The sequence below is a fragment of the Phycomyces blakesleeanus genome (assembly GCF_001638985.1).
Source record: "Phycomyces blakesleeanus NRRL 1555(-) unplaced genomic scaffold PHYBLscaffold_4, whole genome shotgun sequence".
Taxonomy (NCBI): domain Eukaryota; kingdom Fungi; phylum Mucoromycota; class Mucoromycetes; order Mucorales; family Phycomycetaceae; genus Phycomyces; species Phycomyces blakesleeanus.
In genome coordinates, this window is record NW_017265137.1 from 38,115 (window position 1) to 58,767 (window position 20,653).

A 20,653-nucleotide genomic window follows, 5' to 3' on the forward strand; every position below is an offset into this window, starting at 1 on the left:
TAAAATAAAAAAAAAAAAGAATGGCTGGGATAAAAAATAATAATAATTAAGAAGAGATGGGGGTAATAGAGATGATGGACCTGTCGATGAATTAAGTGTGTACTGTGGGACAAGAGTGATATGGCAAAAGTGAGCACAGAAAGACACACCATTCAGGGACACGTGGTTATGCAACATGGCTGCAGTAAGATTGTGGACATTTATAAAAATTAGTGCGAGTGTCGGTTACAAGATTGATTTTGGTACCAAATACACAAAGATTGGTGTGAGGTTACTCTGTTTGAGAACAAAACTAACTTTAAGCTTGGATTGCATTTATATATGATATACAAAGAACGAATGAACGAACGAACGAACGAATCAATCAATGAAAGCATTTAATTCATGTACTTATTGGTACTTTGAATCTAATAAAGCTATAGTGAAATGGAATGTACAATATGACCACTGTTGCTGACTTTAGAGAACATATAGGTACGGCACAGACAGGCGCACTTTATATTTCGTCCAAAATGATAAATATGCTGTGAGCAATAAATGTAAAAAAGAAAAAATCATACTTAAAGTACTATGTACATTTTCCCTGTTTAAAGGTCTTCTTTATCTCACTACTCGAATTGAATTGAATTGCTTTGCTTTGCTTTTTATACACTGTTTTTCACTTATGCTTTTGCACACACACATATATATATATAAAGAACAAACAAGAATATGGTGAATTTCAGACAAAATTTTAGAGTAAAAATTCAATTATTATGTGCAAAACAAAATAAAAGGTTAGTGGAAAATGATGCATTATTATTATGATTAATTAATAGCCTCAACAACTACAACTGCAACTGTCAATGCTATTGCTATTAATGCAACTCACTATCATTAAAAAAAAAAAGAAAAAGGAAAGGGACAAGAGAGGTTTAAACCCATGGTGTGACGTCGTATTCTTGCAAGCCACCCTTACCCAGCTTTTTTTTTCTATAGTAAGAAAAGCATTGAATAGCTCGCATACATCCAAGCAAAAAAATAAAAATAAAATAACAAAGACCCTCTCTCGCTTGTAATTTTTCTTTTTTTCTTCCCCCGCTTTTACCATGTCCCAACCCCAATTCAACGAAAGCGAACAGCGCGAACTTGCTCAGGTATTGTCAAAAGAGTGAATGTGGTCAGCATTATACCCAAAACCACAAGATAAAGTAGACAACAACAACAAGAACAACAAAAAAGAAAGCACTCTGACATGACCACATTTCCGTGTACGCGTGTTTGTGGGGTTTATGTGTGGGTTTGTGCGTTTATGCATTTGTGTATATATATATATATATATATATATATAGTTCCTTGAGGCTGAAAATGCCAAGGCTCGTATTCAACAGACCGTTCACTCCTTGGCTGACACTTGTTGGGTGAGTTGTGTGTGTGTGTGTGTATTAGTTTGTCTGCGCGAAAACGTGGAAGAGATTAATTTGATTAATAAGTAAAGAAAGAAAGAAATAAATAAATAAATAAATAAATATTTATATATAAAAATGATCTTTAGGATAAGTGTATCTTCAAGGTTAACAACAAGATGGAGCGCAGTGAAGAAGCTTGTTTGTCTAGCTGTGTCGATCGCTTTTTGGACACAAGTCTGTTCATTGTTAAGCGTTTGGAAGAGTTGAGAAGCTCTGGTATCTAAAACAAAAAAAAGGACCAATGTCTTGTATAATATATTCATATATACATTTATACACTTATATATTTTTGATATATAATAGAAGTGATAGTGGACAATGAATATGCTTTTATAAACATTTAATGTACAGCCATACTACTTCTTTAACAAACAAAGATTGACCTCTTTGTATCTCCAAGAAAACTATATGCATATACACACGAGGAGGAGAACAAAAAAGAAAGAATGAAAAGAGAGAGAGAGAGAGAGAGAGAGAGAGAGAGAAAAGAGGTTAATGAATAGCGTGGAGTTCGGATGGGAAAAGGATGGTGTCGCACTGCACCTTTAGGATGTGTGACTTGACAGGTCCCACATTCGACTTGTCCAGAATTGGTACTTTTGCTTGGACTTTAATACTTTTTTTTTTCTTTTGGTATTTGCAACCAAAGTTTGTATATATATTATATATATATAAAATAAAATAAAATAAAATAAAATAAAATAAAATAAAATAAAATAAAGGCACAAACCTCTTCTTCGCTTCTCTTCTCTTCTTGTTCTTCTTCCTCTTCTTATTTTATTTTTCTTAAATTTCGTTCATACTTTCTTTCTCCTTTCCTTTACTTTCTTAATTCTTTCTACTCTATTAACTTTGCAATGTTTCAACATCCTTTGGATGTCGCTCCCAATGATGAGCTTGCCGAAGAACCAAACCATTCGCTACTTACTGAAGAAGACAACCTAATGCCCCAATGGCATCATTCAATACCTGACCTACACAGTCATGACTATGTAGTACGGTCATCGAGTCCATTCGGAAGAAGATACTTGAAACCTGTGCATGGTATTCAAACCAAAGGTTTCGCACGATCAGGTTAGATATAAATATATATAACCCCCTTATTTTTCTTTTATTTTTTTCTATTTAAATATATTATATATGAAATATGAAATTGGCTTACAGTATTCTTGTAATAATAAATAAGCACCTTGCTAATTTTTGTTTTGTTTTGGTTTTGGTTTTGTTATTGTAGCCCAGAGAAGATCGTCAGTACTGACACTTGGCTCGATTGAACGTCTCCAACATTTTTATGCCAAAAGAGAACTCCAAGTCAACAAGTCAGTATCTATCTATCTATCTATCTATCTATCTATTATGCATTGACTTATTGTAAACTTCTTTGTTTGTTTTAGACTTGGAACACTTGGTTTCAAAGTTGTCGAAGAACCAGACGAGTTTGACGATCTACCCACACCAAAGGCACCTCCGCCAAGTTGGATCGACTTGGACGTAGAAACCGATCTTGACGTGCTGTTAGAGGTCTGCTTTAACGATATCCAGAGCACATTAACAACATGGTCCATGGTAACCGGCCCTCATCTGGTACACGAAACTGCGTCTGATTCGGACTCGGATGGATCTTTCCAGATCCTGCCTTTACTGAGTTCGGTCACAAAGATGATCAATGCTGTCAAGAACTACACCCTCAACCGCCACGACCTTTCTGACAGTGCCATGAGCAAGCTGCGCCACGCGTCATTGAACTTACTTGAGTCTATGCGCGAACTAGAGAACCAGCACCGAATGGAGGTTGATGAAGAAGAGGACAACCGCAGCGAGGATGGTTACATCTACCGTACATCTGACTTTAATATGCTAGAAAAAGAACGACTGGCGATTGATGCCTATCTCGAGACTGTCGAAAAGTATGGATTTAACCCGCCGCACCACATCGGTAGTCCCCCAGCCATGTTCACACCCGAAATCAAGGCACTCATGAATAGATCTTCTTTCTTGGGCGGCTCTTCTACGTCGACTGCCGGATCTACAGACACCCAAACAGCTGCGGAACTAGATTTGGTCCAAAAGCGCGCCCAGAATGGTAGATCTCTTGGTATTCCATCATGGCTGGAACGGGGGTCATTTGCCGGTGATGATATGGGTAAAGATACATTACTGACACACATCTTGTTGTTCCTAAGAATTTGGACTTTTCAGATTATTAATACCTTTTTTTTATACATCTATTTATTTATTTACTTTGTTGCTTAGGTCGATATTATGCACTCTTGAAAGACAATCGACAGAGTGCATTTGAAGCGGATGCTGGTACAGAGGTTCTGATTCCTGACCCACATGAAGATGAAGACGCGTTTCTGCAGAGTCTTGTGTAAGGGGTTATTCCCTTTTTTCTTTACTTTCTTACTCTTCTCGGGAAATCAAATGAGATGAAACATATTGAATTGATACTTATTATTATTTATGTGTGTAATAGAGATGGCATCACTCTGTGTAATACGTACAACAACATTGTCAAGCGATCCCGACGCCCATTTGGCTTTATCAACAAAGTTCACCAAGATACTCGGCGCACCTATAGAGCTATTGAGAACTTGCGATTCTTTTCTGCGTATGTATTAAAGCTAAATGCATATTTAAGCATAAAAAAAAATTACCCGAGTTTTTATATGTATCTGTTACTTACTTAATATATTTATTTCTGTGTACATTTTTTTTTCTTCCTTAGTGCCTGTAAATTCCGATTTGATCTTCAGTTTGATGCATTTGATCCTTCCGAGATTGCACGCAAAACAGACCGTGGCCTTAGTATGGTAAGCTTATATTTAAACACTTCACTTGCTCATGAAACCATACCGATCAAAATCAATTGGAATTAATAACCCTTTATTATCATTAGATCAAAACCACACTCAAAGCCTTTTGTGATTGTGTCATTCGTGAAATGCGTGAAAATGCTGACATGGCCAGTAAACGATCTCTCCCATCCCGTCCACCTCTTGAGGATACTATTTCCGAGTACATGGAAAAGCAGCTGTTTATCAGCCAAGACGAAGCTTAAAAAAAAAAAAACAAAAAAAAAAACATGAAGTGAAGTGAAGTAAAATGAGAGAATCTGCTGCTGCTTACTTTCTATTGGTTGGTTATACAAACATATATACATATATACATACATACCATACATACCATACATACATACATACATACATACATACAAACATACAAACATTATTTACTTACCCACTCATTACATTCATCCCAACCAATCAACCAGTCAATCAAATCATTCTATCACTTTCATTATCTATATATCTATATATCTATATATCATTTCCTTTATATTATTACTACTATTATTATTACTATTTTATATATCTTCTTTAGACTTCATATTACACTTACAAAACACCTTGCAAAAAAAATTATATATACACTCCCATTTTACACTCACACATTATTTTTCAAAAAAAAAAAAAAAAAACAAAAAAAAAAGATTACATATTGTCACAAAACATTCATTTCTTTCTATTATACTATATTATATCTTAACCCTATCCTATTCTATTCTACTATATCTTCTTCTTGTTATACTCTTTAAAGACCTTTGTCTATAAAGAATCACTCTCTGTTTATTCTTTTGGAAGAAATACAATAAATTATTCATAACATTATCCTTATCATTATACAAAACATTGTCTTTAAAGAACATTCACTTCAAGCTCTTCTTGACAAGATTTGAAAGTTACAAGAAATCAAAATCTGGGGTGGTACAGTGTGAGTCCATCCCGTCATCGGACCTGCTGAAACTCAACTTGTTTTTTTTTTCTTTTGCGCCCGTATCCTAATACACTCTTTTTCTCTCTCTCTCTCTCTCTTTATTTTATTTTGTTTTGGATTGTTCCAACCCAAGAGAACTTATTCTTTGATGGACGTAAGGGCACAAAGACAATCTCTTTAGAGGCCAGCCATATCTATGACCTTTATCAAAAAGCCTAATTTTGTACTTGTAAATTGCCACCAATAGTACGATTACCTTCACAACAATGATTCAGAGATTGCGTAAGAAAACCAAATATATATATATATATATATATACAAGGACTCTTATTTTCTTCGTTTCATTATATATTATCATGTTGTATTCATTACCTTTATTCTTTATTTTCGATTTTTTTTTTGTATATTGCTATTTGTACTTACTTTTTATTTTATTTTAGCGACACCGTAGACGACCAGGTTTCGTCCGATAAGCCCCGCATTCTTTTGATGGGCTTGCAGAGGTTAGGATCTACAACAGCATCAGGTCTGTTGTGCCATTCTGCCTGTCGAACACCCCGAAGTTCATTGATATCTTGTGTTCCAAAATAAGGAGCGGGAAGTCAAGTATACAGCGCGTTGTATTTGGAAAGATGCCACCGAACGACACCCTCTATCTAGAAAGCACCATCAAAATCCAAAAAGAAGACATCACGTATGTATTTATGCTTATGTTTATATTATTCTTTTGATCACTAAATAATCTAATTATATATATATATATATATATATATATATATCAATTTTACAGACGTTCGTTTATCGATTTTCAAATCTGGGATTTCCCTGGTCAGGTCAATTACTTTGATATGACTTATGATTCTCAAGAGATATTTGGAACAGTAGGAGCCTTGATCTTTGTAATTGATGCACAGGTAATGATAATATTAAAATAAATAAATAAATAAAATAAAAGACATAAAATAAGAACCATTGATAATGGTGTGAGGTAAGGGACAATGTTTTGGTTGACAGAAATGCATACTATATGTATCTATGTATGTATGTATGTATGTATATATGGGTTATTGTGTGGATATTATGTAGGATGATTATGGAGAAGCACTTCACAGATTGTTTTATACTGTTACTGGTGCATTCAGAGTGAATCCAAGCATTACATTTGAGGTATTGATTCACAAGGTAGATGGTCTTTCGGATGACTACAAGATTGGTGAGTCTAATGATGCTTACATATATATATATATATTTATATCATAAATCACCAAAGAAAAACAAAAGCAACAATAGTAATAAATATACATAAAAAAAATATATATGCACACCTTAATAAAATAATAAAATTCCTCTTTAATTTTTGATTTTTTTTCTTTTGGCTATTAAAGATACTCAAAGAGATATCCAACAACGCATGGGAGATGCTCTGGCTGATGCACAGATGGAACACATTCACCTCACTTACTATCTCACCAGTATATATGACCATTCGATTTATGAAGCATTTAGTAAAATCATTCAGAAATTGATCCGTGAATTACCAACTCTTGAGAATCTTCTCAACGTACTGTGTTCGGTGAGGATAATTCCATTTGTCTCTTGTATACAACAATATAAAGAAACATATTAATGTAATCCAACAGAACTCTGGTATCGACAAGGCATATTTGTTTGATACTCTGACAAAGATTTATATTGCCACCGATAGTTCTCCTGTTGATATGCCTTCTTATGAACTCTGCAGTGACATGATTGATGTTGTGATTGATATCGAATGTATCTATGGGTAAGATTATAAGAGCAAAGACAATATATATATATATATATATATATATATATATATATATATATATTATATGTGTGAATGTCTAATTGTTATGATATTGATTGGAAATAACATGGTTTGTATCTATTGTTACTGTTTTGATATTTAAGTGTGGCGGATAGAACACAGAGTTCAAGTCCAGAGATTGGCATGGATGATACTCGATTGGATGGTCGGGAATTGATGCAGTCTCCAACTTCTGGGGGATCAAGTATGGATAGAGGGTCAAGAGGTGGTGGTGCTTCAGAAGGTAGTAGTTCAGATGCGGCCCAGCACAATCGAGCACCCTCGCCTATGGAAGCAGAGGCGTCAAGTCTGATTAAACTTGACAATGGAGATGTTCTGTACATGAGAGAAGTCAATAGGTAATGTGGATAATTATTTTTTTTTTTTCCTCCTTCTACCCACATACAATAATTACATACCACAAAAGAGAGAGAGAGAGAAAAAAGAGTTCTTGAACTGATGGTTTTATTAATTGAAATAGGTTGCTCGTTCTAATCTGTCTATTGCGACAAGATAACTTTGAAAAGCATGGATTGATCGATTACAATTTCCAGTGCTTCAAGGAAGCAGTAACGGAAGTATTTGAGTTTTCACAAAAGAGAAATACCCAACAACGCCAGCTCAGTGTGACAGATGGCCAAGAATCTCAAAGCACATAAAAAAAAGTATCAAAATAATAAAAATAATAATAATAAAAAAAAATAGGCAAACGAACAAGCACCCATCAGTAAAGTGTTTTATATATATAAATACACTTGCACATACACATATAAAGATGTATATTATTACTAGTATTATTATTATTGTTATTGTTATTATAATTATAATTATTATTATCTGCTGTTTTTGTTGTTGTTTTGTTGTTTTGTTATTTATTTATAAAGTTGCCAAAAGGACAGTAAAATGGCCACCTGCTGCAACACGAATAACCTTGTGTCCTTCTAACTTCTGCCCGGTAATCTTGGAAGGAGTCTCCTCATCACATCCAGTACCATTACCGAGTTCATTTTGTGAGCCATATCCCCAAGCAAATGCTAGGCCATCCTTTGTGGCTGCCACACCATGATTTCCACCACATGCAATGCTATCGACATTCTCAAGATCAGGGATCAATGTAGGTGTTCCGACAGCCATCTTGAAGGAACTCTCGGACGCATGTCCGTCCTGCCCAGACAACTCCTTAACCATGTCCTTGGGAAGACCCAACTGGGACGAGTCTGCGCGACCAAAAGAATACACATGGCCACTCTCCATCAACACAAGCGAGTGGTGCTCACCTCCGGCAACACTCTTGATGGCTCCTTTACCCTCGAGGGTTGAGATAACTGTGGGTGTAGTAATGATATCAACGTTGCTGTCGAGACCACATTGGCCATAGTTATTCAGGCCCCAGACAAAGAGACGGTTGTTGTGGTCAATGGCAAACGAGTGGTAAGATCCACAGCCAATGGCACGGATCTTGCGCAAGCCCAAAGTCTCGGGAATCAAACCGTTGCGTTGACGACGTTCGAGGATACGACGGCCAAGCTGGTATTGCTGGCCATTACCCCATACATACACACGACCGGATGTAGACAGAGCAAGGCAGTGATCGGTACCCACAGCAATGTCAACAAACTTTTCGTTGGCAAGGTAAGGATAAATTATAGGTGTAGTCTGGCGTTCTTTGGTAGGAGAGAATCCGAGTGCTCCTGAAGCGCACTACAAGTCAAATGTCCAAGGTAAAAATCAGTTTCTTATCCTTTCTTATTTCTCTCTGCTGTTGTTGTTAAACATACATACATATATATATATATATATATATATATACTCTTGTAAAATAACAACACCAGAAAGAAGAATAAAGATTACCCCCCCCCCCTTTTTTTTTCAATTCATTATATTTTCTCTTACATACTACTCATTTGACTTACACGGAAAGTTCCCCAGCAATAAAGGCGACCATTGTCGGACAAGGCTAATGTAATGGAATCACCACAGGCAACCTTTGTAATCTTGACATCCTCAAGGTTTTCTACAAGTCCAGGCTCATACTCTTCTCCAGATCTACCGAGTGCACCTTCATCATTGCAACCCCAGCTGTACAACTTTATTTACATTTACATATACATAATGCCGAGTCATTTTAGATTTTTTTTTTTACTTTTATACCTAATTATTAATATAACTATTTACCTTGCCATCCTTGGTAAGAGCCATGGTATGCATTCCACCACATACAATGTTTGCAATTGACTTATCATCAAGTGCCTTGACTGGCATGGGTCTCATGCGTTCGAGCATGCTGGTTCCAAGACCTAATTCACCCGCGTCGCCGGTACCAATCACAAACACCTGTCCAGTCTTAAGTTCGTTTACTGTTCATATTATCAGTGTCAAAAAGATATAAAAAAAAAGGGTAAGTACAATTGAACCTTTTTACAAAATAAAAATATAGCTTTTAAATAACCTATACAAATTGTACCTTGTTCCATGATATAAAGTAGAGTAGAATTATATTAAAAAAAAAAAGGAAAAAAGAAAAAAGAAAAAAAAAAGAAAAAGAAAAAAAGCAACGCCACTGTAGGATGCGGATATTAAAACACCGACCCTTCAAAGAAAGAAAGATAAATATATATATATTTATATAAAAATTACGCGCCTCACAGGTTTTTTTTTTATGTTTTCTAAGCCAATAAATTTCCAGTATTTGGCCTTTAGTGTTACGCTGATTAACAAATAAGGTAAGAAATACTAAAATAGAAATATTTTATTGGTTGGCAATTCAAAAAGTCTGAGACGGTGTGCTTGTAAGTGGCATTATAGGGGTCATCCAATGAAAACAAAGAAATGATAGGATAATATCCTTATATATATATATATATAATTTTCTCCTTGATCACCAAAGAGCAAGGAGGCGTATAATTTCAAATCTTCCCTTTTGTTTGTTTGTTTGATTTTTTTTTTAACCAATATCATATATCATATATTATTATTATTTTTATTATTGATTTGGGTTTTTCAGGGGAAGTAACATTGGCCTTTTTTTTTTTCATTGTGCATTGAATCAGTTAATACATTGCATAACAACAAATGACATGCATGTATAGCCATTAGTTATATCACTAATAATAATTACGGGTTTAAATAGTAGAAAAAAGTAAGCAATAAAAAAAAACATATTGTCAAGTGGAACGATACTTTGACACATGGCTCAAGTAAACTAAATTAAACTTTATAAGAAATAAATTGACAGTATGCTTGTTTTATCAGTCTATCAATTTGGACTTGGAGTTACTCTAAAAATTGAACCAAATGAGTAGACAATAGATGTACTGCCGAAATCTGGTCTACAAAAGATTTGTATCATTCTAATAGGAATGTTAGATTTCTGGTAGGCAATATACTCTGCCATCCATAATATTGAGTTTGAGGACACGTAGGATAGCAATTGCCGAGAGATTAGGAAATAATGGACGCGTACTTTAACATATAGAGATAGAGCATATTTTGATATAGTAACTTGAATTTGAATTCATATATATATTTATTATTAATTTTTTTTTAAAAAAAATATTACAGATGCTAATGTTTGCCTTTTTTGTTCTTCTTTTCTTCTTCCATTTATTTATATTATATATTATCTTTTGTCTTTTTGCCTTTGAATATTCGTATTGTTATTATTTATTCTCTCAGGAGCACAAGTAAATCGCCATACGCCTGCATTTCTGCCTCGCTCTTTTTTGATGCTCTTCCGTTAGTAATGATGGTGAAACCCTGGAATTTGAACCGACATGTGGCATCAAATACAGGCCCATGCAAGGGCCCAGATTTTTCGTATGAAATGTCGATATTATAGCCATAGAAATTCTTGATTTGTTGAATGTGTGATTTAGGGTGTCCGTATCGACTCTGTTCTCTCAATATTGACTCTAGCTTCTGGCTTTGGTACAGGATCTGTTTTATTGCCTCTAGATCAGCTGGTTCATAGACTGGTGGTGGGCGGATCGAATCTGGGCTGGCTGAGCCTCCAAGTAGTGATACTTTGGTTTTCTGTTTCTTGCTCTTGTGCACACCGTTTTTAGAAATATTAGTATTTTCACATCCCGGCTCTTGCTTAATCTCAGCCATTGAAACATCGCCCATCAATGCAATCATCATCGCGTCTTCATCTACATCTGCTTCTAGGAACGTTCGGTTCTTGTGTCTCAGAGAATCGACCTGTCGAACGTCTCGCTTGACAGGTGGCGGGGTCGAGAGCGCCAAGAAATTGGATTCAAAGTCTTCAGTGTAGTCATCGGGTGAGATATTCAGCTGGTTGGGAGTAGACCGATCAGAGTTAACAGAGGGTAGTTGATGGATGTGTGCCAGGTTGGGATTTGATTTGTAGAAAGATAGGATGTCTTGCATTGCCAGATCGCGCGCCCTCTTTTTGTTGGTTGCCTGACGAGAATGGATGTACCATTCCGATGTAGGATTCAGCTTGTACAACACGTCGGTTCCCCATTCAAGTGATTGTCCAAGTAGTGGATCTGTACTTTCGTTTATTACAATTTCGCCCTTTCCACGCTGGACATAGGCTGTGAACTGGACATATGCCGACTGAGCAACGATCCTTTCTGTTTCTTTGTTGGTCAATCCGAATAGCTTGTTGTACAGCACTTTCGGAAGAGGCTTCAGCAGGGAGGGACAGAGCAAATCAAGGAAGGGTGTGATCCAATTCTCGAGAGTGGGGATTCCATGGTGCAAGTAAAGTACACCGACAAAGCCGTTGACTATGTCTGGGACACTTTGTCGTTGGTCGGTGTCGTCGCAAAATTCATCGAGCTTGAACTTGTTTCCGATTAAATTTTGAAATTTTGAGTTTGTAAAAATCACAATCAACATTCTCTCCAGGTCTGCATGGTCTGCCCAAGAGTATTTCCTTGAAAGATACAACGATACCGCTGATTTAAGCATGTTGTCTCCGATAAATGAATGGCTCTAGTAACCCAAAAATAAAAATAAAAAAAATTGACGCGTTTGAGTGTATTGATATAAACCATATACAATTTTATATATATATATATAAAAGATGTATAGAGAAAGAAATATAGAAAGAAGCAAATGGTTTATGTTTAGACTATAAAATTGACAACTAATATCAAGATCTATAGAAATAAAAAAAAATTACTCTCAATTACTTTAAATGAAAAAGGCTCAGGATTCTCTATGGGCTCAGTTACATCAACAAACACCGATGCAAATAATGGAAGTTGGTTTTCAATGACAAGTGAATTCTTCCATCTATCCCTGAGACCAGTGAGCATTCTTGACAAGACATTATGGACGCGTCCAGGATAGATCTCTTGGTTTTGAGATTGTGAATTGATAGTAGGAATCATAGTCAGTATTAAGAGTATAAGTGTGAATGTTTTTCTTTTTTATATATAAAAAAAATTAATAATTATAATTATATGAAAATCTACAGATATTTCTATAGATAAATGTATAATGTGTGTGTATATAAAATAAATCAAGAAGTATTAAGGGCTAGAAAGGTAAGTTTTTTAAAAAAAAAAAAAAAAAAAAAAAAAAAAAGAAAAGAAAAATAGAAATAAAGCAATAAAGCAATAAACGGTGTGCGAAGATGACGTGATAGGTGTTTTAGAATGTTTGTAATGAATTTTTAGCTAGAGTTTCTTTTATTTTTTTATTTTTTTTCTTATTCTTTTCATATTGTTGTTGTTATTTGTCTATAAATCATTCATTATTTCAAGGACCCCTTTCCCCCTTCTTTTTGAACTCTACTATCCTCACTTCCTTGGTTCTTGGGTGAACAAGTCTCACCAGTTTAAAACAGTCAGGGGTCTCAACTCTTGTGAGTATGCTTTGATTTCAAGGTAATCATTAATGGCATTGGTTGGTCTGGTGAACCAAGATTCACAATAGAACATGCTAATGTAATGGTTGAATAATCAAAAGAATAAAAAAGATAACGGAAGATTTACCAATACATGATATGAAAAAGGGTGGTGTGATTATTATTAGACAGGTGCGTTTTGAGTCTTTGGTCCTTTTTGAGGGCACCAGAGGAGTTAAGACAGGTATGACAACACTTTTGCTTAGAACATCACCCCGTGGAGATAGAAAGTCTGGTAAAGAAGGACATTACAGTGCAGTACAGGATAAGACAGAAAGGTATTGGAAAGACACAAAAAGGCTTTGATAGTACAAAGTAGTCCAAATTTCTTTTTATGTCTTTAACCCTTTGAGCTTTGTTTGGTCCGTGTGCTCTGGATAGCAACTTGAGAGAAAGTAATAACGGGTTGCAAATAACGGAGTGTAATATAAAGGTTGTAATGCAATGAAAGTAAGACATGACAGGTATTCGATAGTTAATATGCATGTAGATCCTTTTCATTTCTCAAGTTTCAAGTATTTTGCCATTACCACTAACAAATAAAGCTACATGAGGAATTTAGCCCTGAAAATCCAAATATTATTATTATTTTGTTGTAAGTGTACAGCGTAACCTATGATTGACTACATTACTTTGAAATCATAATGTTTGTACACAAGACCAAATAGTAGGCGGTTATCGCCATCTATTTACGGCTTATTAAGCACTCTTGCTACCTACACACATACACACACACACGCACACACGCATATATATATATTATCCTTTGAGTAATATACAAACGTATTATCGACTGACAAGCAGTCCCAATCAGTATCATTCAATATACCTGATGAATACATTAAGTAGATGCTTTATATTTTGGAAGAAGAATACAAGGGTCTAAATATTTATTCAAGTCATTTATAGAGAAAAACCAACATCTTTTCTTAAATGAAACTTCAATTTTGTTGTACCAAATTATATAAACCTTCTTTCACTTGTCGACTTTTCCTGTTTCTTTTCCCCTCTCAAAGAAAACAAGCTTAGATTACCTTTAATTTTACTTAAACAGACAGGATACTAATTTAGCATTAAATCAACATCAAATATATATATATATGTAAATTAGACTGAATTAGTGAGAGCCAATTGATTCTCTTACAAAGAACTTTTTCAAAAATATCTTTACGGCCTTTTATCTATCTATTTTAGCACTCTGTATTTTCTGAAATAAGAATAGTTGATATACCTCTTGATATGATAAAGCAATAGTTGTTTGTACATTGTATCAAGTTTTACTATCAATATTTGAGCTATAGTGAACCCCAACCTTTTTGGCTTCTTTTAAGAAAATAAATATATAATGTGTCAAAATCAGTTTATAAAACGGAAAAGAAAAGAAGACAGTATTTTTTTTAATGAATCAAAGGTTTTCAGAAATGTCTATTAATTTTTCTTATAGGCTGTGTACAGTATCAAAGACATGTTAATACTTTGTGGAACAAGCGTAAGATGATATAATATTGCGTATGTTTTGACTCAAATTTTGTGCGTCTAAACCTTGTACACAAAAGCTGTCAATTTCTTATATACATATATTTTTCGAGTAGATATTTCCCATATACTGATTTATGCTCAGCAATATTTCAGACACACGCACGCACACACACACACTCTCTCTCTAACTCCTATCCCAACCCCCTTAATATCAATACAGTCCCAAATAGAAATAAATAAATAAACAAACAAAGGAAGCAAATTGCCGCGTCATCAATCTCAAAGAATACATAATATATATATATGTATTAACGAAGAAGTACCATTGGAACTATCTGGTCTACAAGATTAAGAACATACATATTTACAAAAGACAAAAAAAAAAGGTAATATTGATTCAAAAAACCACATATATATATATATGTAATATGAGATCCATTATAAGTGCGTATGGTATGGTATGGTATGGTATGGTATGTTTTGTTTTTGATTAAGCAAAAGAGCTACAAATGAAAATTTATTGGTGTTGTTGAAGATTGATGTTGTAGAGATTTTTTTTTGATTCTTTTTTTTTGTAAAAAAAAAAAGGTTGATTTTCAAGATGGATTTTAGATCCGTTTACTTGAAGATCTTGCCATCCTGGCAACCTTCGACCTCCCATGCCATGTACTTGTAGATCTCGTCCTTCTTCTCCTCGTACTGGGAAGGCTCGATCTTGGTGAAGTTGTAGGACTCGAAATCAGCGGCATCGTAGACCTCCTCGGGGATGGTCTGACCACGGATGAGGAAGTAACCAGCAATGTTGTTGTTGTTGTTCTCACCACAGACGATCATGGAACCGAAAGCGTACTTGCGTGCGCGCTCGAGACGGGCGAAGAAACCACCGATGAGGTTGCAGGACATGAAGACAAGGGTCAACTCATCGTTGTACTTGTAGTCTGCGCGCCAGAGAGAGTAACCCTCGGAATCGTGGTTCTCCCAGAACCACTTCATGGCAACATCGGTCTTGTTGTTGGAGTACATGCGTTTCCACTCGTCCATGACGAACTTGGAGGGAGGCAAGAGATCAAGGGCGGACTTGACCTTGGGGGCGGGCTTGGGGGTGTCATCCATGGGGTCCTCGGCGACCTCTTCCTTCTTCTTCTCCTTCTTCTCCTTCTTGGGAGCATCCTCCTTCTTGGCGGTCTCCTTCTTCTCCTTCTTGGCGGGGACGAACTTGAGGGGAGTCTCGCAGAGCTTGACCTCACCGAGAGCAGCCTTGAAGTGGTCCTTACCGGCAACGGTGGTGAAGTAACGGGTTACGTTCTTGTACTCGCTGCGGAAAGCCTTGTCGAAGACGAGGGTGTAAGGGAGGGAGAGGTTGCAGACGACGGCAATATCGGCGTAGGTGATCTCCTCACCAACCAAGTAGGTCTTGGTCAACAAGATCTTGTCAAGAGCGGCCATGGCGCGCTTAACCTTCTCCTGGGCAGCATCAACGTTGGGCTTGATGTAGGTCTGGTAACCCAAGAGGGGGTAGACCCAGCCACCGACGTTAGCAGCGATCTCGTTCTCAGCGAAAAGAATCCACTGCATGACAAGAGCCTTCTCAACGGCGGTCTTACCGACGAGACCAGAGTTCTCCTTGGCAAGGGCGGCATAGTAACCGATGGCAGAGGACTCGAAGAGGTTGACCTCGGAGCTCTCGAAAGCGGGGACCTTACCCATGGGGAACTTGGCAAGGAACTCGGGGGTGACATCCTTGGCGAAGTCAAAGTCCTTGAGATCAACCTTGACGCCGTTGTAGGCACCCTGTATTGGTTTGAAGGTCGTAACGCGTTAAGTCAGCATGCTTAAAGTATAATTCTATGATCTTTAGATACTGTAGGGGGTAACTTACAGCAATGACGGCCTTGGCGGCGCGGGCGTTGTTGGGGTAGGTGGAGATAGTCTATATGTGTATAAGAGTGAGCAGAGACAAGAGAAAACATTTGGATCCAAAAAGGAAGAGGAAGAGGAAGAGGGAGGGGGTCCGGATCATAATTATGGTTGTGAGGTGGAGTATGAAGGTAATAATGGCGAGGGACAGGAGGAAGGTGCCTTAGTGCTCATTTACTATTACTACTTACACCAATTGAAGCCATTGTGAAGAAAAGGGGTAAAGAAAATATAAATTGGGAGGCTTTGCTTTTTTAATTGAAAAAAAAAATTATTATTATTATTTATTATTATTATTATTTAATCTCAGACAAAAAAAGAAAAAAGAAAAGAAAATTAAACTACAAGCGCCGCATAGTACAAGTATTGCAAAATACGGGAGTATCCAAGTTATTTCCAAGCAATTCAGTTGAGCCTGGCAATCTGCGTAAACATGTACTGCAGATCTTGTCCATAGGTTCCACACTCTAAACAAAGAAACAAATTTGAATATTTGATTTGATGTCAAGTTAAATCAAGCTGGTCTTTTCTTTTCTTTTCTTTTATTATTATTCTTCTTCTTCTTCTTCTTCTTCTTTAATTACTATACATGTATACTATATACTATACTATACTATACTATACTATATTATATTATATAATTATTTTCTTGTTTTACCTTCTTTTTGGCTTTTGTTAACAATAGGCCAAGTTCATCACGGAGTTTCTTGTTATTGATGCGCAATTGGTGAAGTTCGTATTGCCAGTTAGCGTCACGTTGAATATCCAGCTCCTCTATGACTTTCTCGCCAACACACATAAAAGGCTGTCTTTGAGCGCGGGCAGCAGCAATAGTAGTAGTAGTGGTGGTGGTTGCGGTGGTTGTGGTTGTAGTGCTATCAGCATTGTCTCCCAGAACAGGCACTGCATCAGCCCGGCCCTTCTTCTTCACATCTGGGTCTGTCGAGATAAACGCAGGCTCGTCTACGGGCACCATGTCATCAAAGATCACCTTTGTCTGCATTAGCACAAATGAAGGCTGATCTTGAAGAGAAGACATTCCGTCAGGGTAAAACGAAGAAACGACCATGATTTCGTCTCCAGTGTTGTTCACGAGCGCATGTCTGAGATAGACAATCTTTCCTTCTTTGACCTCTGCCAACGCACGAGTCAGGTCTGTGGTTCGGTTGCTTCTCATCAGCTGATACAACGACGTCCCGATAACCTGAGAAGGTGGTAGTCCAAGAATGTTTGCACACGTCCAACTCGCATAAAGCAACAGTCCGTCCAGACTAAGTTTACCCCAGAATTCGTGGTCATCTGTACCACTGCTCATGGCTCCACTGTTCTGTTGTTGCTGCTGGTCAAAGGGCTGGACTCTTTTCTTGAGCGAAAGGAAGTTGCGAGGGAATTGATAGACTGGGCGCTCTCTTCCTGAAAGCACTACGTATTTACGGCCCCTTCCGTCTTCGTTCCGCAATTTACCATAGCACTCGATCCACATGTAACCCGAGTTCTTTCGTTTGACACGGTATATAAGGTTTACCGGCTCACTTGCGTCACTCGAAGATTGCTTCAGTTCGCGCATCACAGTGGTTATGTCAGAGGGGTGACAGATTTCCTTGAGAGATTTGCCGACCAGCTCATTGGGATCGTACTCGAGTAGAGGTCTGGTTGCCTCGGAGCAATAGAGGAAGATTCCCTTGACAGTAAGAACGTGGATGAAATCCGGACTTTGGTCAAGTAGCAGCTCATGCCAACATCTTCTCGATTTGCCTTCGTCTGTACTTGCTTCCTTGATCAAGGTCTCTACATCCATGAGTGCTTCGTTTGGAATAGTTGGTGCGACCGGTTTTGGTGAAGGAGGTCTGACCCATTCCTGAACTACTTCGGAAGGATTTTCGATTTGATTCATTGGGTTATCTAAATCATATATATTTTTTAAAAAAAATCATTATTTTCTTCCTCTTCTTCTTTTTCTTTTTGGTTGTTAACGCCATTCCCTCCTTATCTTCCACAGATTCGGATCTCGTATTATGGGCGTTCATAAACTTACTGGGTTGAAGTGACTGAGGTATGACAAGACTACGATAGTTCACCATATATGTACCGTCTAATACATAGACATATACAGGTGTTCGATACAACAATACACGTACACATATGTATAGTTATATATATATATAAATATAGATATATAAAAGTAAAAATAATAATAATAAAAAAACCAGATCAGTAGATTCGCAACCACTTTCTTCATAAGGTCCTTTTTCCCAATGAAGAAAAGAAAATACCTTAACTACCCTTCATGCTATCAAATATTAAATTTGGCTGCTCTACCAAATCAACCTGAAGTCCAACAAAGTAATCGATTTCGTCTGATTCCCACGCAACCGGAATGACCGTCAAAAGGTTTACAAAAGGCTATTTTTTTTGTTTTCGTTGTTGTTGTTTTATAATCATGGTAAATAATATATAGAGAGAGAAACAAAGATGAAAATTATGAGAAACAGTATTTATATATATATTCATTTGTTTTATTATTATTATTATTTACCTGGCCTGTCTTACGATAATTGATTAAGCTTGCCTGGGATTCCTTTCCTTGAGAAATATGAGTCTTGATGTGACAAACTGCTGTGTTGTCTGTGTATTTGCGACGAGAACCTAGGGCAACTCTTCCGTCCGGAGCCTGTAAGAATCTACAGTTACGTCCAACCACTTCACTTGGGGTATACCCAGTCAATTTTTCAAAAGTAGGAGAAGCATAGACGATTGGTGCGTCATACTGGTGAGCATCTACTACAACAAAAGAACAGGATAAATCGACAGGTCCCAAGTTGATCTGTGGATTTGGCCTAGATGAAGAACATCAACAACAATGATAATATTAAAATAAAAGTAAAAGAAGCAAAAGTATAATGTTGAGAATAATGTTGCAATTGAGTGATGATATATTAGTTTTAATGAACATCATTATAATTTCTTTCCTTTTCTCTCGTTATTTTAAGAAAGAAGAATTAAGGAGTTCATTACTACTACTACTACTACTATCATTATTATTATTATTGCTTTTTTTGTTACCTGTTTGCAACACGGGCAAGGATGGAAAGCATGTCAAAACCGGTGCTTGCATACATGCTAGAGTAGCGAGCACCAACTTCATTAGGATTCGTTGGCCCAGTGGCCTCTGGAAGTGAAATAGGTCCTGGAATAGGAACTGGTACTGGAACAGATACAGGCATATTTTGTCGAGGCGGCATGCCATGAAACATAGGTTGTGGTGGTTGTGGTGGTGGTGGTGCGGAGGGGCCGACATTTTGATGCATCCCTGTTATCAAACCAGCAGTGTAGCCACTGTACGAGAATAGACGGTCTGTTGATGGAGGAACATTGCCACTTTCATATAGTTGAGGGTTAAATGGGACGATGTTTTCAAAGGGATTCATGGCGTACGAAATAACATTAATACTTTGGATGGGAATTTATTTATTTATTTTTTTGGGGGGGGGGGGTTTTTTATTTATTTATTTATTCAAAAAAAAGAGACATATATTTATATATTTATGTAGCCACAGCACTTTTTATTTTATTTTATTTTATTTTGCTCCTTCCAAATAGCTTAATAAAATAAGTTTTCTACACGTGATACAGTGTTGTAATATGCGAGAAGTCACACAGTAAGAGAATATGAAAGAGTTTATCATATAAATATGGACTTTATTTACTGCTTAGTATAATTGAGATATGAATATTACTGATTTCTAAGAGGTGTTTTATATGGAATTTTTCTTTATTTATTTTTTACATAGAGAATCTATAGATTATTATTAACGTGTAAGTTGATCAGTTAGCAGCAATTTATCTGTGGTTTGGTCATTAAACTACTGTAGTAATTTTGGTCGTTTCTGATTAGACAATACAATCAAGCATCAATCCCAGTTCAATTCTGACAGTAAAAAATAAATAAAATAGTTTGACCCAAAACAGGAAATCCATCTACTCACGTGTTTTTAAAATATTCATAGGTTACACGATCAATGCTCGATTTAGTGATATTCGGTTTTGCGATAATCGTGATATACCGATATTTTTGTTTTTGCTTTTCTGTTTTTGGAAATCCTAGGACAGTTCCTATTTTATATATATATATATTTAATAAAGAAAGAAAGGATATGAAAGGTACAAAATCTCAGCTTAACATCTTCTTTGTTATATAAATATCGATTCTTTAATTGAATATAGTATAATAGAATATATAAGCTGGGCAATTTGTTTTTTTCTTTTTTCTAATTGGCATACTGATATGCAGCTGTATTGAATTATTGCTCAGAATAAAAAGAA

The 20,653-nt window shown here is 36.3% G+C and overlaps 7 protein-coding genes across 7 annotated transcripts; 3 read left to right on the forward strand and 4 right to left on the reverse strand.

Annotated features, from left to right (window-relative positions):
• Positions 1–1,088: 1,088 nt before the first annotated feature.
• Positions 1,089–1,672, forward strand: PHYBLDRAFT_141146 (hypothetical protein; the record flags this gene model as incomplete). The annotated part of the gene is made up of 3 exons (XM_018430535.1): positions 1,089–1,136; positions 1,332–1,400; positions 1,535–1,672. 3 exons carry the CDS (start codon positions 1,089–1,091, stop codon positions 1,670–1,672), a joined length of 255 nt encoding a protein of 84 aa, XP_018295299.1.
• Positions 1,673–2,305: 633 nt separating this feature from the next.
• Positions 2,306–4,509, forward strand: PHYBLDRAFT_60388 (hypothetical protein; the record flags this gene model as incomplete). Its single annotated transcript, XM_018440635.1, has 7 exons — positions 2,306–2,522; positions 2,683–2,767; positions 2,843–3,591; positions 3,702–3,819; positions 3,925–4,059; positions 4,177–4,261; positions 4,348–4,509. 7 exons carry the CDS (start codon positions 2,306–2,308, stop codon positions 4,507–4,509), a joined length of 1,551 nt encoding a protein of 516 aa, XP_018295300.1.
• Positions 4,510–5,341: 832 nt separating this feature from the next.
• Positions 5,342–7,765, forward strand: PHYBLDRAFT_122270 (hypothetical protein). The gene is made up of 10 exons (XM_018428863.1): positions 5,342–5,379; positions 5,473–5,507; positions 5,666–5,728; positions 5,818–5,919; positions 6,016–6,139; positions 6,312–6,438; positions 6,611–6,798; positions 6,866–7,008; positions 7,158–7,412; positions 7,535–7,765. The coding sequence occupies exons 1-10, from the start codon at positions 5,374–5,376 to the stop codon at positions 7,710–7,712; spliced, it is 1,221 nt and encodes a 406-aa protein (XP_018295301.1). The 5' UTR covers positions 5,342–5,373; the 3' UTR covers positions 7,713–7,765.
• Positions 7,766–7,773: 8 nt separating this feature from the next.
• On the reverse strand, positions 7,774–9,553 carry PHYBLDRAFT_179786 (hypothetical protein). Its single transcript, XM_018438209.1, has 4 exons — positions 9,518–9,553; positions 9,229–9,410; positions 8,967–9,140; positions 7,774–8,754 (listed from the first exon to the last, which is right to left on the reverse strand). Exons 1-4 carry the CDS (start codon positions 9,525–9,527, stop codon positions 7,930–7,932), a joined length of 1,191 nt encoding a protein of 396 aa, XP_018295302.1. The 5' UTR covers positions 9,528–9,553; the 3' UTR covers positions 7,774–7,929.
• Positions 9,554–10,544: 991 nt separating this feature from the next.
• Positions 10,545–12,562, reverse strand: PHYBLDRAFT_185429 (hypothetical protein). The gene is made up of 2 exons (XM_018439076.1): positions 12,216–12,562; positions 10,545–12,015 (listed from the first exon to the last, which is right to left on the reverse strand). The coding sequence occupies exons 1-2, from the start codon at positions 12,414–12,416 to the stop codon at positions 10,717–10,719; spliced, it is 1,500 nt and encodes a 499-aa protein (XP_018295303.1). The 5' UTR covers positions 12,417–12,562; the 3' UTR covers positions 10,545–10,716.
• Positions 12,563–14,701: 2,139 nt separating this feature from the next.
• On the reverse strand, positions 14,702–16,537 carry PHYBLDRAFT_122276 (hypothetical protein; the record flags this gene model as incomplete). Its single annotated transcript, XM_018428864.1, has 3 exons — positions 14,702–16,204; positions 16,293–16,343; positions 16,522–16,537. Coding segments are annotated over 3 exons (1,240 nt in total), but the record flags the coding sequence as incomplete, so codon positions are not given.
• Positions 16,538–16,671: 134 nt separating this feature from the next.
• PHYBLDRAFT_76314 (hypothetical protein) lies at positions 16,672–19,811 on the reverse strand (the record flags this gene model as incomplete). The annotated part of the gene is made up of 6 exons (XM_018443139.1): positions 19,394–19,811; positions 18,867–19,167; positions 18,613–18,733; positions 18,366–18,422; positions 16,989–18,232; positions 16,672–16,797 (listed from the first exon to the last, which is right to left on the reverse strand). Exons 1-6 carry the CDS (start codon positions 19,756–19,758, stop codon positions 16,672–16,674), a joined length of 2,214 nt encoding a protein of 737 aa, XP_018295305.1. The 5' UTR covers positions 19,759–19,811.
• Positions 19,812–20,653: the final 842 nt, after the last annotated feature.